The following is a 16,147-nucleotide window of genomic DNA, read 5'->3' on the forward strand; positions in this document are numbered from 1 at the left end:
TGTGTTTCAAGCCACCAGGTCCAGGACTTGAATGGTGTTAACTACGTGGGAGTCCAGCGATGTAACCGTTACACCATCTGCTGGTCCCCAAAACTGATAGTTTTAGATAATAAACTGTAACAACTCTGGATTTTTAAAAATTTTCCTGAGTGTTGGTGGTGGTATGTGTGTGTGACTTTTTTTTTTTTGTATGATAATGTAGCATTTTATTTATTCAGTCCATTAATAACTAATATTTGAGTATATGTACAATATTAATTGAACTTAATCTCAGAAAATAATCGATTCACTTTTTTTTTATATCTTAATGCCAGGTATTACTAAGAGATAGTCAAAATAATTATGGTTAAATTTTTTATGCCAAAACTTACGAATGAATGTTTGGTGTTAGTATGCCTACACACAATTCATTTTTGGGTGTGAAGTTCTCTTGCTGTAAGAAAGAACATCTTGTTTACTTCACTAGTGGGAAGGTCTAATGCTGGAATAGCCTCTTCTTGGTACTTCTTCTGCTGTTGATTTTCAGCATAGTTATCTGTGACAGTGTGAATGGAGTTGAGTGGAGCGGTACTCGTCATGTTAACTCCAAGTAAGAGTACATAACCGATTACTATGGTAGTAAGGAGGCAGGCCGATGGTGCAACTGCCCAGTATTTTTGAGACCAATAAGTTAAGTCTCAGGAGTTTAGCCAAGATTCAGGAATAAATGCCCACACAAGATACAGTATGAAGCCCAATTGAGAATTTAAGAAAAGAACAAAACCATAAATCGCTCTTTCTGGCAATGGCAACAGTGACTTTTCCATTGTTTTCCCTGTGGCTTTGGACAATAAGGCCTCAGCGTCCAAGACCCAACGCTACCACTCATGGGGGCTTCTGTTTCCCATTCGAGGCTGGATGGGAGAGCTATGTGTGTAACTTTTAGGAATTAAACTACAGTTCTATTTTCTCCAGAATGTGCAGTTGCTAATGGTTCTGCTCTAGTATTTTTATTCTTATTTTTTATATTTCTTCAGGGGTCACCCATAACTTCATAACACATTAGTCAGCCAATCATTCAAGCAGTGTTCAAATACCTCAAACCCATGTTACCGAACTCAAATTAGGTTTGCTCACCCAAGCGCTATAAAACCAAGCCATAGGCACATGGTGCGAAGAAGGAAAGTACAGTTTCATTGCAAAGCGCAAAGCAAGGAGGGCGGGCAGCTCATGATGAAAAGACCCCATCTCCCCAAGATGTTCTCTACATGCTTTTTAAGGGCAAAACTAGGGACAGAGGTCGTAGGCACATGATTAGTTTAGTGATTGGTTTAAGAGGGTGTGATTATTTTGTGGACATTCTTGATTGGTGAGACCTTAGATAATTAAATTTCTCTTTAGGTGTCTGGAACTGTTTAGCCTAGAGTATTTGAGCTCACAACCAGCAGTTTCCAGCCTACAAAACATCTTACATATTGAAATGAAAACTGTTTTTCCTCTAAGTGAGAGTTTTAGAGGTCAAATGGCCCTCACTCAATGGTCTATGTTGGTCATTATTATAACCAAAGTCTGAAGACTTACTTTTCACTCTGGGCCATTACAATGTAACTGGACTTTATATTTTAGGAACTCTAGAAAATACATTGGGGGGGGGGGTGGTCAAGTTTACGCCCCCCGATTTTTCCCTCTCGGGACCAGCAGTTAGCGTAATGGCTATGTCGCTGAACACTCACGTAGTTGACCGTGGTTCGAGTCCTGGACCCAGTGGCTTAACTCACGCCAGGCATGTGTGCGTGCGTGCCCAAGATCCTGAGAGGAGAATGGAGGACAAGGGACTACGGCATGGCCATCCCCGCTGGGGGTTGATTTCTCGCTTTCTATCTCTCTGTCTCTCTCTGTCTGCCTGGCGAGCTCATGCGCCTATAGCAAAAACCTCTCCAAAAAAAAAAAAAAAAAAGGAGTTAAAAAAAAAAAGAAAAGAAAAACCTCTCAGGGAAAATGGGCAATGATTGATTTGGCTGCTTTTTGCTGAATGAGGACATAGTTTTAGAGGTCAAGATTGGGGGAAATAGCATACATTTATTTTAAAATACTTGGAATTTTCCCTTTAGTTTTTAAATATTATTATGTTAGTACTAGCTTTTATTATTATATTTTTTAATTTGAAAGCACATTTAATTACGATATAAAACAAAACTGTAAAGTTGCTGATGAGGACAGAAGTCTGACTGCATTTTTTATTTAAAAAAAATTTTTTAGGGGGCCTGGAGGGAGTCTTGTCCACAAATATTAACAGACCACTTTGACAGGAGTCTTTTTTTATTCTGTCCCTGTAGTAGTATTTTTGTGATATATATATAAAGTCTCTTCATTTTTGTTAAAGTACATTTTTTATTATTTTAGTAATTTTTTAAAAATTACTAACTTAAAAACTATAAAACTTACTTATAACTTACAAATTCCCCTCTCATTTTTACATGTCTTGTCTTTTGGGGGCAGACTAATAGAAAAACTCTTTACTCTTTACTAAATTTTAAACTTAGTCTCTTGCTCTCAAAATTAAAGAAAAGAAACTCTTGTACTTGATTACTCTAAGAAAGGGATGTTTTATCTCTTTTTTTGGCCGAGGTCACTCATATTTTATTTAGAAATAAACTGTATTATTATTTTTGCAGAGTTGGTTTATTTATATTAACATTAGCTTTTTTTCTTTTTTTTGAGAGGTTTTTGCAATAGGGCACGTGTGCTCACCAGACAGAGAGAGAGAGACAGAGAGACAGAAAGCGAGAAACCACCCCCCAGGGGGCATGGCCACACCGCAATCCCTTCTCCTCCATTCTCCTCTCGGGATCTTAGGCATGCACACACACACACACGCCCGGTGTGAGTTTAAGCCACCGGGTCCGGGATGCGAACCGCGGTCAACTACGTGGGAGTCCAGCCAGTGACATAGCCATTACGCCAACTGCTGGTCCCACCTAATACGGTTCTAACACAGAGCTTCTACAAATGATACTGTGACAATTATTCATGTATGTGGTTCCTTATGAATCAAGACGAGTTTCTCTGTCATAAACATCAAGAAGCAGGATTGCTGGATCCCAGAGCAAGTGCATATTTAATTCCGCAGGGTACTTCCAAATTGCCTTGCCATAAAAATGGCTGCTATCACCCACACTCCCTCCAGGAGTACAACAGGATCCCTTTCCTCACATTCTTACTAATATTTGATATTACCAGACTACTTTCTGCCTTCTCAGTGGGTGCAAAGTGGTGTCTTGTTACTTTAATTTGCATTTCTCTGATTGTTTGTGAGGTAGAGGATCGACTTAACACTGTTGGCATTCAAATTTCCTCCGACTGGCTAATCACGCTTTGCATAATTTTTCCTTTAGTGTACTGTCATATTGATTTGAAGAGCGGATGTATATTCTAAATATTTACAAATTGTTTGCTTCAAATTTTGCAAATGTCCCTCCAAATCTAATCATGTATTAACCTTGTTTTTTTGTTTGTTTTGTTTGGTTTTGTTTTTGTTTTCTGCTATAGGGCATGTACTTTCTGGACAGAGGCAGAGAGAGAGAAAGAAAGAAGTAAAGTGAGAAATCATCCCTTGGGGGGATGGCCATGACACAATCCTATCTCTTCCATTGTACTCTCAGGATTTTGGGCACGCACAAACACATACTCAATGTGATTTTCAATCCCCTTTCTCTGCTTCTCTCTGACGAATGCACAGACACTCTGGCAAATTAGGAAAAAAAAAATCTTTTGATTCTGGGATATTTTATTTCATTGATGACTTATACCACTCTAGTTTTATATATATATATTTTATTTTTTAAGAGATATTTTCGCTATAGGGTGCATGCCCTCACCAGAGAGACAGAAAGTGAGGAATCAATCCCCTGGGGGGAGGGCCACACTGCAATTTCTTCTCCTTCATTCTCCTCTAGGGATTTTGGGCTTGCACACACATGTGCCCAGCATGAGTTCTAAGCTGCTGGGTCCAGGATTCAAACCACAGTCGACTACTTGGGAGTCCAGTGACTTAACTATTACACCATCTACTTGTCCCTATTTATTTATTTTTCCTCCTATTTTTCCATTTGTCATTTTGTCTACTTTTTTGGAGATTTCCTCAGCTTTATCTTTCTAATCTTTTTATAGTTTTTCATTTCTGCTGTCACATTTTCTAACTCCCAAAAGTTCTTTTGTATTTTGTTCCTCATTTATAACATCATGTTTTGGCTTTATATATAATCTCTTCTCTTTTTAAGTTTTGTTTGTTTGTTTTTCTCTATAGGGTGCGTGCGGTCTCTAAAGAGACAGAAACAGAGAGGGAAAAGTGAGAAATCATCCCCTGGGGGGTGGCCACATCATGATCCCTTCTCATCCTCCTCCCAGGATCTTGGGCACACACGCACACATATGCCAATCATGATTTTCAAGCCACCGGGTCTGGAACTTGAACCACAGTCCGCTGTATGAGAGTGCAGTGCCTTAACCAACAAACCACCTGCCAGCCCCTTGTCTTACATTCCTAAGGACCATGAAGATTTGTTGTCCTTGCTAAGTTTTCATTTCCCTCAAAGTCTCTGTTGCTTCATTTGTATGAGTCTCCATCACTTATGTTAGAAGCTTTCCTCATGTATCCAGTGATTTTTGACTCCGTTTTATTTATGGTGGAACTCTGTTGTTTTTTTTCAGTTTGCCATGGCACATATGCACAGACAAAAAGACAGAGGGAGGAAAAGTGAGAAAGCACCTTCCAGAGAGGATGGCCACACCACAGTCCCTTCTCCTTTATTCTGTCCCAGGATTCTGGGTACAATCACACACGTGCCTGGGGTGTTTCTCAAGCCGCCAGGTTTGGGACTTGAACCAGGTAGTCAGCCTTGCGGGATCCAATCTCTTAACTACCAAGCCAATGCTGGCCTCTGTTTTGTTTTTGGCAAAATAAATTTCAGTTCCAAATTCACAGATTTGAGTTTCAAAAAACAAAGTTGTGAGGCCAACAGAGGAATGGAGAAGGGATTGTGGCATGGCCACCCCCCTGGAGAGTAATTTCTCACTTTCCCTCTCACTGTCCCTCTCCAGAAAGCGCATGCTATATATATATATATAATAAAGTTGTATATAACAAAAAAATACAGGTACTGTAACGATAACTGGCAACCCATTTTTGGGGACCCCTCTCTTCTTGGGAGCTGTTTTTCCTTCCCTCTCCTTCAATAACCTACTCTTTGTGTCTGTGTCTCTAGTTCTTCCTGAGCACGGGACAAGAACCCGTCTCACTGCGAGTGCGGGGCTCAGTCACCTACCTCTGCATTCCTGTGTCACATTTCTGTGCATTTGGCTGGGAAACATGCAGACTCCTCTTCTTCACATTGGAAAAGTAAGTAAAGCAGACATTCTATCTCTTTTTCAGAATTATTTATTCCATTTTATTCATCATCATCTTTTCTAAAATATATGATTAAAAGATTTACTATAGTGCATGTACTTTCACCAGAGACAGAAAGCAAGAAATCACCCCCCAGGGGGGGTAGCCATGCTGCAATCCCTTCTCCCCCATTCTCCCCTTGGGATCTTGGGCATGCATGCACATGTGCCTGGTGTGAGTTTAAGTCACCGGGTCCAGGACTCGAATCACAGTCAACTGCATGGGAGCCCCAGAGACATAGCTATTATGCCAACTGCTGGTCCCAATCATCATTTTTTAATTTATTTTTCGAAGAGAGATTTTTGCTACAGGGCACAGACATTTGTCGGAGAGACAGAGAGACAGAAAGGGAGAAGTCATCTCCCAAGGGAGATGGCCACTCTGCAATCCCTTTTCCTCCATTCTCCTCTTGGGATCTTGGGCATGCATGCACATGTGCCTGGTGTGAGTTTAAGTCACCGGGTCCAGGACTCAAATCATAGTCGACTACATGGGAATCCAGCGACGTAAACATTACACTATCTGTTGGTCCCATCATCATCTTTTTTTAACTTGCTACAGGGCATGTGTGCTCACCAGAGATAGAGAGAGAGAAAGTGAGAAAGCACCCTAACCACCATGCCACTTGCTGGCCCCTGTTCTATCTTTTTTTTTTTTTTTTTCCAGAATACTCTTGATCCTAGCAAAAAATTCTACCTAAAATACCAGTTCTCTGTGAGCCAGCTAAAAACCATAGAGTGGCTGCCAGTCGTGAAGACACGGAGTGGCTTGCCAAGAAATGGCCAAAGGATGCCCCACTGCTGGCAATGTCGGTTGGCTCATGACTTAGTTTCCCTTCTGGAACTTTACCCTTCACTGGGAAAGTGAATGTTCTTAGGACAAGGACGGTGCTTTCTAGGGCTACTCTCTGGAGCATCCTGAAGGCCCTGGGGATCTGAAAACAACCCCCAATTGTCCATCTGGGCACTAGAGAGCAGTTTTTGTCTCATCCACTGGCAGGGGAGCGTTCCTCCTCAGGACATGCTTGGTCCCCGGGACGTACAACCCTGAGTGGTATATATCTGGGAACTAGCTGCGACACATTGAAGAGAGTCAAACCACTCTTCATCTACCCTGTGGGCCCACAGGATCCTGGGATTAGGGACTCCAACTGCCTCATGAGAGAAGCTAGATGCTTCGGAGCAATTGAAAGCATCTGCTCAGGGCAAACTCTCTGGGGCTCTGGAAGGCGCTGAGACTTAAAGTTCTCTCCTGGGACCAGCAGACAGTGTAATGGTTATGTCACTGGACACCTGTGAAGTCGATCGTGGTTCGAGTCCCGGACCTGGAAACTTAAAACTCTTGCCAGGCGCAAACTCTTGTGTGCCCAAAATCCCGAGAGGAGAATGAAGAAGGTATTGTAACATGGCCACCCCCCAGGGGGGGGGGTTGATTTCTTGCTTTCTGTATGTCTGTCTCTCTCTCTCTCTAGTGAATGCACACGTTCTATAGTAAAAAATCTAAAAAAAAAAAAATCGTTAAGCTTATGTAGTACTTCCTTTTCTTAAAAAAATTATTTAACTTTACTTACTTATTTTCATTTGACCAGAGAGAGAGAGAGAGAAAGAGAAAGAGAAAGAGCGAAAGAAAAAGAGAGAGTGTGTCTGTGTATGTGGTGGAGGGGGGGGTGGAGAGAAGACAGAAAGTGAGAAAGCAAGCCGCCAGGTCCGGAACTCGAACTGTGGTCACCCACGTGGGAGTCAGCAGTCTGAACCCTATGCCGCCTGCCAGCCTTGCTATGTAGTACTTCCTGGCCCACTATCTAAGATCAAATATAAATTGTGAAGATCTGTAATTTGGGGACCAGCAGATGGTGCAATAGTTACATCACTGGACTCCGACATGGCTAACCGCTATTCAAATTCCGGACCTGGTGGCTTGAAACTCACGCCAGGCACGTGTGTGCATGACCAAAATCCTGAGAAGATAATGGAGGAGAAGGGATGTGGCGTGGTCATCTTCTCTAGAGGATGATTTTTCATTTTCTGCCTCTCTCTGCCTCTCTGGCGGGCATGTGTGCCCTATGACAAAAATCTTTCTCTCAAAAAAGAACTTTATGAAAAATAAATTTAAAATTCTGGTTAATATGGATATGTCATATGTAATTCTACATACAGGGGTACAGGTTTAAAAGCTCCTCCAGGAAATACTTAATTGCCTAGGATGGGGGGAGAAGAGAAATAAACATGGACACTTAGTAAATCCTCTCCAAAGACATTCCCATTGGAGAGTCTCTAAAAAAAATCCTGTTACAACGCACACAGCCTCCAGGATAAAGTGTCCCGGCGTCCCCCTTGGCATGCTTGCTTACCAAGCAGCGAAAGATCGATTTAGACTGGCCAGCCATCTTCACGTGAGACAGACGTTCTGGCGGCCCTATGAGGGTCCCAGAACTAGCTTTGGGTGGGCCTCTATAAGGAGGACAAAAGCTAGGAAACTCCTGTCCAGGAACCCAGTTGAGCAGGAGTCTCAAGGGACAGGATGGGGCAGGTTAAGGCCAGAGCTCCTGGTGAACTCCCTTCCTGCCTCCCAGCACTCTGTTTTCTCTTCAGTTAAACTTCTTCCCCTTTGGACTCTCCCCTTGGCTACAGACTCAGAGACTGGGACAGATCTAGGCCTCACCTCAATACAAATGAGATGATGAGGTTTAGCCATAAAAACGAAGGCTTAAATTAATGTTGTGTTCTCTGGCTAGAGCTTTTGTATGCCTGATAAAGAAGGTGCTTTGGGACCAGCAGTGAGTGTAATGGCTATGTCGCTGGACTCCCACGTAGTCAACCGAGGTTCAAGTCCCGAACCCGGTGGCTTTAACTCATGCCGGGCATGTATGCGTGCATGCCCAAGATCCCGAGAGGAGAATGGAGGAGAAGGAATTGTGGCATGGCCATCCCCCTGGGGGGTGATTTCTCGCTGTCTCTCTGTCTCTCTCTGTCTGGCAAGCGCACGTGCCCTATAGCAAAAACCTCTCAAAAAAAAAAAAAAAAAAAGGTGTTTTGTACGACCTGCAAACTGGCTCCACCCCCCTGGCAGTACTCAGCCGACCTGTATGGGGTCTACTGGAGCTGAGGCTCTCCGTGTAGAATCTCTCAAAGATCAGAACAGATCTAAAAAGGTCCTCAGATAACTCAAAAAAGTATTATTACAAATTGGCAATTCACCTTAACCTTTGATTTAATTTAAAGAGCACCTGAGAGTCACTAATAATTCCAAAGGCTGGAAATTCCCCGAGGGCAGGATATGGAAAAAGCCCAGATCAGAGCTTCTGCCTCAGAAGGGACTGTGTCCAATGTGGGCAGCCTGGGCACTGGGCAATGCCCATGACTGGCATCCTCATGTTCCCCACTGGGGCCTTGTCCCCACTGTGAGGCTGATCACTAGAGACTGCAATGCCCTGAGTTCCAAAGGGAGCTCAGGACTTCTGAGTCCATACTGGCCTCCGAGATTGAGGACGGATGGGGTCCAAGACGCCAGTGGCTCCCCCTGAACATCTGGAAATCTCACTGGTCAAGTCTCAGGTAACCCTGAAAGTGACAAATAAGAATTAAAGTTGTTTATTTGGCATTATACACACACATATATATATATATATATATACACATACATACATATATATATATAAATTTCTGTCTAAATCAGAGGTTATTTCTCAAAGTATACTCATAAGAGTAAAAAAAAAGGCAGAAAAAGGTGACATAAAAGGAAGACTGCAGAGATCAGCAGGTGGCATTATGGTTGAGGTGCTGGACTCCGACATGGCTGATCACGGCTCAAGTCCCAGGCCTAGTGGCTTGCTCTCCCTCTCTTTTTCTGTCTCTCTCTCTCGTCAAATTAGATGACGATAATGAGTTAAATTAAATCATTCTAAATAAAGGACGATTATGGGACCAGCAGATGGTGTAATGGCTATGTTGCTAGACTCCCATACAGTCGAACACAGTTCAAGTCCTGGACCTGGTGGCTTAAACTCACACTGGGTTCGTGTGCGTGTGCCTAAGATCCTGAGAAGAGAATGGAGGAGAAGGGATTACAGCGTGGCCATACCCCCTGGGGGGTGATGTCTCTCTGTCTCTGTCTTTCTGGTGAGCACACATGCCCTATAAAGCAACAACCTCTCCAAAAAAAAAGGGGGATGATTACAAGGTAACAATATAGTTTTAGTAAAAAGATTAAAGGTTTTAACATAGAAAGTAATTTTCTAAATATTTATTTACTTCATTTGTTGTTATTATTTTTTAATTTGACCAGAGAGAGACAGAGACCGAGAGAAAGGGAAAGTGAGAAGGCAAGCGACCAAGTCCAGGACTCAAACTGCAGTCGGCCATGTGGGAATCCAAAGCCCCCAACCACTAGGCTACCTCCCGGCCCCTTATAGAAAGTACTTTATATAGCAAAGTTTTTGACTTCAGGAAAATGTTTAAGGTAAGGGCAAAGAAGGGACAAAAACTGGAAGTCTACAGCATATTGTTGAAGGTTTGAGTTATACTGAAAGTCTAACAGTTATACAACTTAATAAAATTCAGGTTTTGTTGATAAATGTTCTAAAAGCTCATTGTACTAATATGATGCTGTCAGTCACAATTTTTTTTGGAGAGGTTTTTGCTATAGGGTGCATGCGCTCGCCAGACAGACAGAGAGACAGAGAGACAGAAAGCGAGAAATCACCCTTCAGGGGGGATGGCCACGCTGCAATCCCTTCTCCTCCATTCTCCTCTCGGGATCTTGGGCACGCACACACATGCACATGCACCTGGCATGAGTTTAAGCCACTGGGTCCGGGACTTGAACCATGGGCGACTACGTGGGAGTCCAGCAACATAGCCATTACGCTAACTGCTGGTCCCTCAGTCACAATTCTTGAAGTTAACTTTAAGTTGCTATATGCAAGAGAAATAAATTTGTCTAGTACATCATTATCGTAATAAACTGCTCCTCTCATTTAGAATCCATCAAGCTACAAATGCTACTCTATACCCATCTTTGGCCCATTTCCCTAACGGCGATTAGAGGTACTTCTTCAGAGGGGGACTTGAGACCAGAGTTGGACCTCATTTATGGGTAGATGGAGCAGGGCTCCCACACCAGGAGGAGAGAGCCCTGCTGCGTGGCTCCTGACAGTTCCTCTCTTCTCCTAGTCACCACAGTCCCTTGCCCTTAGACATGTAAATCTTGTTCTAACAAAGATTTTCTGACCTGTACCCGCTCCAAAATTAGAATTGGACCCATCCAGCATGCCCCTCCGCAACACAAGGGAAATGTATGCAGGAGCCCCACCTGAAAACAAGCCTGAACAAGGCCCCGGGACCCAGATAAAAGTCTTCGCCCCAGTTCCTCCTCAGCAACCCATTTTCCAGGACCCCTCCCTTCTTGGGAGCTGTTTTTCCTTCTTCTCCTTCAATAAGCTCTCGCTTTGCTACACCTAAAAGACAAACAAAAATAACTTACAAACTAATGATAAATGACAATTTCACAAGAGTGTGAATATTTTGCACATTCGTCAGTCCTTTTAGGCAAAGTGCTCTTTTGATGACAAATAAAGTAACACATACACATTAGAGTGAACTATTGTTGCAGGATGGCTTCTATAATGATATCCAGGTTCATGGTGTTTCAGACAAAAGAATTAAACAAAACACGTAGTGTAAGGAAAAAGTAGTTTTCTTTTTTTTTTTTTTAAGAGTTTATTTATTTTTTTTGCTACAGGGCGCGTGCGCTCACCAGACAGACAGAGACATAGAGACAGAAAGCAAGAAATCATCCCCCAGGGGGGATGGCCATGCCACAATCCCTTCTCCTCCATTCTCCTCAGGATCTTGGACATGCACACACACGCGCCCGGCGTGAGTTTAAGCCACTGGGTCCGGGACGCCAACCGCGGTCAACTACGTGGGAGTCCAGCGACATAGCGCTGGTCCTATGGAAAAGGCAGTTTTAAAAAAATTTTATTTATTTAAATTTGACCAGAGAGGGACAGAACAAGAGAGAGAGATTAAATAAGAAAGTAAGTCGCCAGGTCTGGGACTCAAACCATGGTCGTTCATGTGAGAGTCCATCACCCTCAACCACCACGCCACCTGCCAGCCCCCTCTACCCTATTTTTTAAGTTTATTTTTTAATAATTAATTTTTATTGATTCATTCATTCTTTTTTCTTAATTTGACCAGAGAAAAGACAGAGACAGACAGAAAATGAGAAAGCAAGCCACCAGGTCCAGGATTTGGACTGTGGTTGACCATGAAGGAGTGTCTAGTGCCTCAACCACCATGGCACCTGCTGGTCCTTGAAGTTTTTTTAAGTTAATTTTTATTATCGTGACAAGGGCAGGGAGAGGAAGAAAAAGCACTGCCTTGCACCCCAGTAGGTACTGGTCACATCCCAATCTTTTTTTTTTTTTCCATTTCTCTGTCCCATCAGGATTTTGGACATATACAAAAATGTGCCCAGTCACTGAGGCTGGGATTTGAACTGCAGTTGGCCATGAAGGACCTCGTTTCCAATGCACAGCATTTTTGTTTTTTGTTATTGAGATTTTTGCTATAAGGTATGTGAGCTCTCAGGAGATAGATAGCAAGAGGGATAGTGAGAAATCAACCCCCAGGGGGTGGCCACACCAAAATCTCTTCTCCGTTCTTCTGGGATTTGGGGCACACCTGCACACAAACCCAATATGATCTTCAAGTCTACAGGTCCAGGATTCAAGCAGCAGTTGGCCATGTGGGAGTTCAGGACCTTAAGCACTATGCCACCTGCTGGCCTCTAACAGGATCTTCTTGCAGAATCTATGCCCCCATTCCCCATCTCAGCCACCTGGATCACAGATGCACACGCATGCCCAGTGTGCTCAAAGCAGCACACTGAACTCAGGATCTTTCCCATGTGGGTTTAGTTGTGTTAATACCTGGCCCCTATGATTGCAGTGCCCATGTACTCCCTCAAATTACCACATCAACTATCCAGTCTGTGTTCCAAAACTTAGAGAGAGAGTTATCCCATACTTCTGCATAGGCACACTGTTTTTTTGTTTTCTTTTTAAGAGACTTTTGCTATAGGGTATAGGTGTTCACCCCTAGGGGGATGGCCATGCTGCAATCCCTTCTCTATTTTCCTCCTGGGATCTTGAGCAGGCATGCACAGGTGCCTGGTGTGACTTTTAAGCCCCCAGGTCTAGTCAACTAGTGGGAATATCCAACGAAATAACCATTACATCACTTGCTGATCCCGTGCATACTTCTTTTTTTTTTTTTTTTTGACAGAGATTTTTGCTATAGGGTGCATGCAGTCACTGGAGAGACAGAGACAGAAAGAGAGAAGTGACCCCTAAGGGGGGAAGTGGGCATATTGCAATCCCTTCTCCATTCTCCTCTAAGATCTTGGGCACACACCCGGCATGAGTTTGAAGCTGCCAGGTCCGGGACTTGAACTGTGGTCAACTGCATGGGAGTCCAACGACATTAACTATTACACCACCTGCTGGTCCCTCTGGTGCATGGCTATCTAGAAATTTTCCTAGAATTACCTCTAGTTATCTTTTCAGTAAGGAAAAATAATTTTTTTTTTAAATTTTGCCATGGAGGACACATATGTTTACCAGAGACAGAGAGAAAGCGATTGGAAGAACGCATCCCCCATGAGGAATGGTCAAGTCACAATCCCTTCTCCTCCACCTCTCCCTCTTTTCAGGATTTAGGAATGCACACACAAGCGCCCTGGGTCTTTTTTTTTTTTTTTTAAAGAATTATTTTATTTATTTATTTAAATTTGACAAGAGAGAGGCAGAACGACAGAGAGAGAGAGAGATAGAAGGAAAGTGAGAAAGCAAGCTGCCAGGTCTGAGACTTGAACCACAGTCAGTCATGTGGGAGTCCAGTGCCCTTAACCACCATGCCACCTGCTGGCCCCATGTGCCCAGGGTCTTTCTCAAGCTGCTAGGTCTGGGACTTAAGTCTCAGGGTTGGCCATGTGGGCTCTGGCTGCTTTAACCACGAGGCAACAGGAGATAGCCTAGTGAAAAGAACTGTCTGCTGGTTATCTTATCCTTATTATCCTTACTTTGGAAATAGAACCAAAATTAAGAAATAGGGAGAAGGTTGTGGCCTAAGATAATTTGGAAAGCTGTGAAAGGTTCTAGGAAATAAAATAACCTTCACAAAACCAAGACCAAGGAATTAGCATAAATAAAGGTTTTATTGGTCAGTCTGGGTGAATGACATACTGACATACCCCCAATTCATGTTCCACACACCCAGGTCCTTGAGATGGCAGGTGAACGAGCTAAGTCTGGTGATGGTGAGCAACGGGTGGGAGGCAGAAAAGACCTGAAGGCTACCGGGACCGGAACCAACGTCCTAAGAATAAATCCAGGATGGAAAAGGCATCATCCAGGGCTGGAGGTCTTGGTGACTCTGGGTCTAAGGAATAAAATCATACACAAGGCTAAAGGAAAGAAACTAGACAAAGCTGAAGGACAGAAATACTAGTAAAGGGTACAACAGTTAGAGTCTCCCTTCCCCAAGGAGTTAAGACATACACTCTTTGATTCATACATTTTTTTTTTTTTTTGATGCATACTCCTAACTTACCATCTTGAGTACTGCGGTCTGCTTCTTGACGGGTTACTGTGGTCTCTCTTCGGCCCTCACTATCCACCACGGTCCGGCGCTCCTCCACTATCTACAAGGAGAAGCCCCCACCATATTGCTAACATTACTGAAGTGCATTCAGTGGCTGCACAGATCCTGTTCCAGGGCATTCCCTGCCCAGTTTCCTTTACCTTTCTGTCAACTCACCCCATCTGGCTTAGTGATCTTGGTCACAGAGATGCTCTTGAAATAGGATTTGGGCTGGGGCTGTAGAACTGGGCCAAGACCCTCCTGGGAAACCTGGGAATCAAGATCTGGAAGAACAGAGATCAAGAACCAGGAGAGAAAGAATCTAGTGGGTTAAAGGGGACAGGAGTGGCAGGAAGAAACTTCGGGGAGGGAAAACAAATAGCACTTCTGGACCATCACAGAGGGTTGATAAATAGCGCCTCCTGCCACCCACCATTGTCCTCTCTGGCTCTAGGATGAGGGGTCACAGGCCATCTATCATCAAACTGCAGAAGAAGCCATAGTAGGTTAAAAAATCACCTTCCAAGCTGCAACTTGAAGGGTCATAGACCCCAAACTATCCCCAAATCTAAGCCCTTTTCCCCAGGAGAAAGAATTCATTTACCCACTGCCTCCTTCGTGGATGTTTTATGTATCCTTCTACCAAAAGGCCTCCCTGAACTGGTATTTTCCTGTCCTTCCCCAACAATCCTGCCTTATCCAAGAATCATGTATAACAGCAGTTTTTTTTCTTTTTTCCTTTTAAAAAACCTAGCAGAACTCCTATTTTCCCCAAAGAAAATCTTGTCAGAAGTTTAATATAGAACATATAAATACATTCAGTGGAGGGCCTGCGATTCCAACCCGAGTTTATCAGAGTCCAGTCTTTGCACTTTCTTAGTGTTCTCTCACAGGCTCACTTCAAGCCTAGGAGGGGTACTCACCCTCTGAAAAGGTCTCTGGGAGCCCCAGTCTGGTGCTGGTTTTGGGGGTTCAGTTCTTTCATCACTCTCCAAGACCCCCCCAAAGATCCTGGGCTGGTGGCTATCTGGATACTTAAGCATGGAGTCCCGGAGTGTCTGTCCCTCCCGAGGTCTCTCACCAGGTGTCTCTGACTCAACACCTGGAAGTTCTGCAGAAAGGTGGGCAGATGGATGCTTGAGTGGGAAAGGACTCAGGCTCTTTAACTCTCCCTGAAATCATTCATCAGTTTTCTTACACCTCTCATCCACCAATTACTCCTTGCTTATCTCACCCACCAACCCACTAGAAGCCATGGGTTCTCCCTCAGGGACAGCCACACACCAGGAGAGTGGGAAGGCAAGGTCCAGGCCCCCATCTCACTGAAGATGCTATTGAAATCCCGCACTAAGTCATCGAAGCCGAAGTTGTCATGGAAGCGCATCCCTCCTCCTGGGCTGAAGCTGAAGCTGAAGCCAAATTCCTCCGGAGGCTGGGGACCGTCAAACCTTGGGCTCCTATGGTCCCATGTAGCTCCTTCTTCTTCTTCCTCATCATCCTCATCTTCATCTCGAGTCATCCCTCCAAAAAAGGGATCTCTGTGGCTGAGGGTGGAGGCAGATTGGCCACCAAGATTTCAGCACAATTTTTTTTTTGACAGGGTTTTTGTTATTGTTGTTATAGGGCGAATGCACTCGCCAGAAAGAGAGAGAGACAGAAAGCGAGAAATCACCCCCCCAGGGGGGATGGCCATGCCGCAATCCCTTCTCCTCCATTCTCCTCTTGGGATCTTGGGCACGCATGCACACGCCCCCAGCGTGTTTAAGCCACCGGGTCTGGGACTCAAACCGCAGTCGACTACGTGGGAGTTCAGCGACATAGCCATTACGCTAACTGCTAGTCCCAAGATTTCAGCACTATTTAAGCCATAAAATCAATTCACAGGTGGCAAAGTGGGCCAAGACCAGGGGTCTGGGAAGCTGGGGAGAGGTGTGAGGACTGGTCGTAAAATCTAAACATAGCAGCTTACAGTTCTGGTTTTGCTGTTGTTGTTTACGTTTTTATCGAAGTCAGTCCTCACCTCGCAACTCCTCTCCAGGTTTCCCTTCACATCCCACCCCCGCGCCCCCACCCCCCG

General features: G+C 44.0%; 1 protein-coding gene and 1 pseudogene across 4 annotated transcripts in view; both read right to left on the minus strand.

The window, feature by feature from the left end:
• Window positions 1–407: 407 nt before the first annotated feature.
• Window positions 408–806, minus strand: LOC102480628 (phosphatidylinositol N-acetylglucosaminyltransferase subunit P pseudogene; annotated as a pseudogene).
• Window positions 807–10,759: 9,953 nt separating this feature from the next.
• HAX1 (HCLS1 associated protein X-1) overlaps window positions 10,760–16,147 on the minus strand; it is a 7,704-nt gene continuing 2,316 nt past the window's right edge. The window contains exons 2-8 of one of the 4 annotated variants that reach the window (XR_003551281.1): window positions 15,355–15,614; window positions 14,994–15,181; window positions 14,504–14,555; window positions 14,248–14,354; window positions 14,041–14,131; window positions 13,682–13,869; window positions 10,760–10,880 (exon numbers count right to left, since the gene is read on the minus strand). Coding sequence is in view for 3 of the 4 variants with exons in the window: in XM_006159786.3 (XP_006159848.1) it covers window positions 13,784–13,869; window positions 14,041–14,131; window positions 14,248–14,354; window positions 14,504–14,555; window positions 14,994–15,181; window positions 15,355–15,614 (784 nt within the window). In the remaining variant the exon portion in view is untranslated. Of the gene's footprint in view, window positions 10,881–13,626; window positions 13,870–14,040; window positions 14,132–14,247; window positions 14,355–14,503; window positions 14,556–14,993; window positions 15,182–15,354; window positions 15,615–16,039; window positions 16,120–16,147 lie in introns of those variants that run through there. The other 3 variants (XM_014592114.2, XM_006159787.3, XM_006159786.3) reach the window with 3 other exon arrangements.

This window comes from Tupaia chinensis, unplaced genomic scaffold, assembly GCF_000334495.1.
Source record: "Tupaia chinensis unplaced genomic scaffold, TupChi_1.0 Scaffold000659_1, whole genome shotgun sequence".
In the NCBI taxonomy this organism is placed as follows: domain Eukaryota; kingdom Metazoa; phylum Chordata; class Mammalia; order Scandentia; family Tupaiidae; genus Tupaia; species Tupaia belangeri.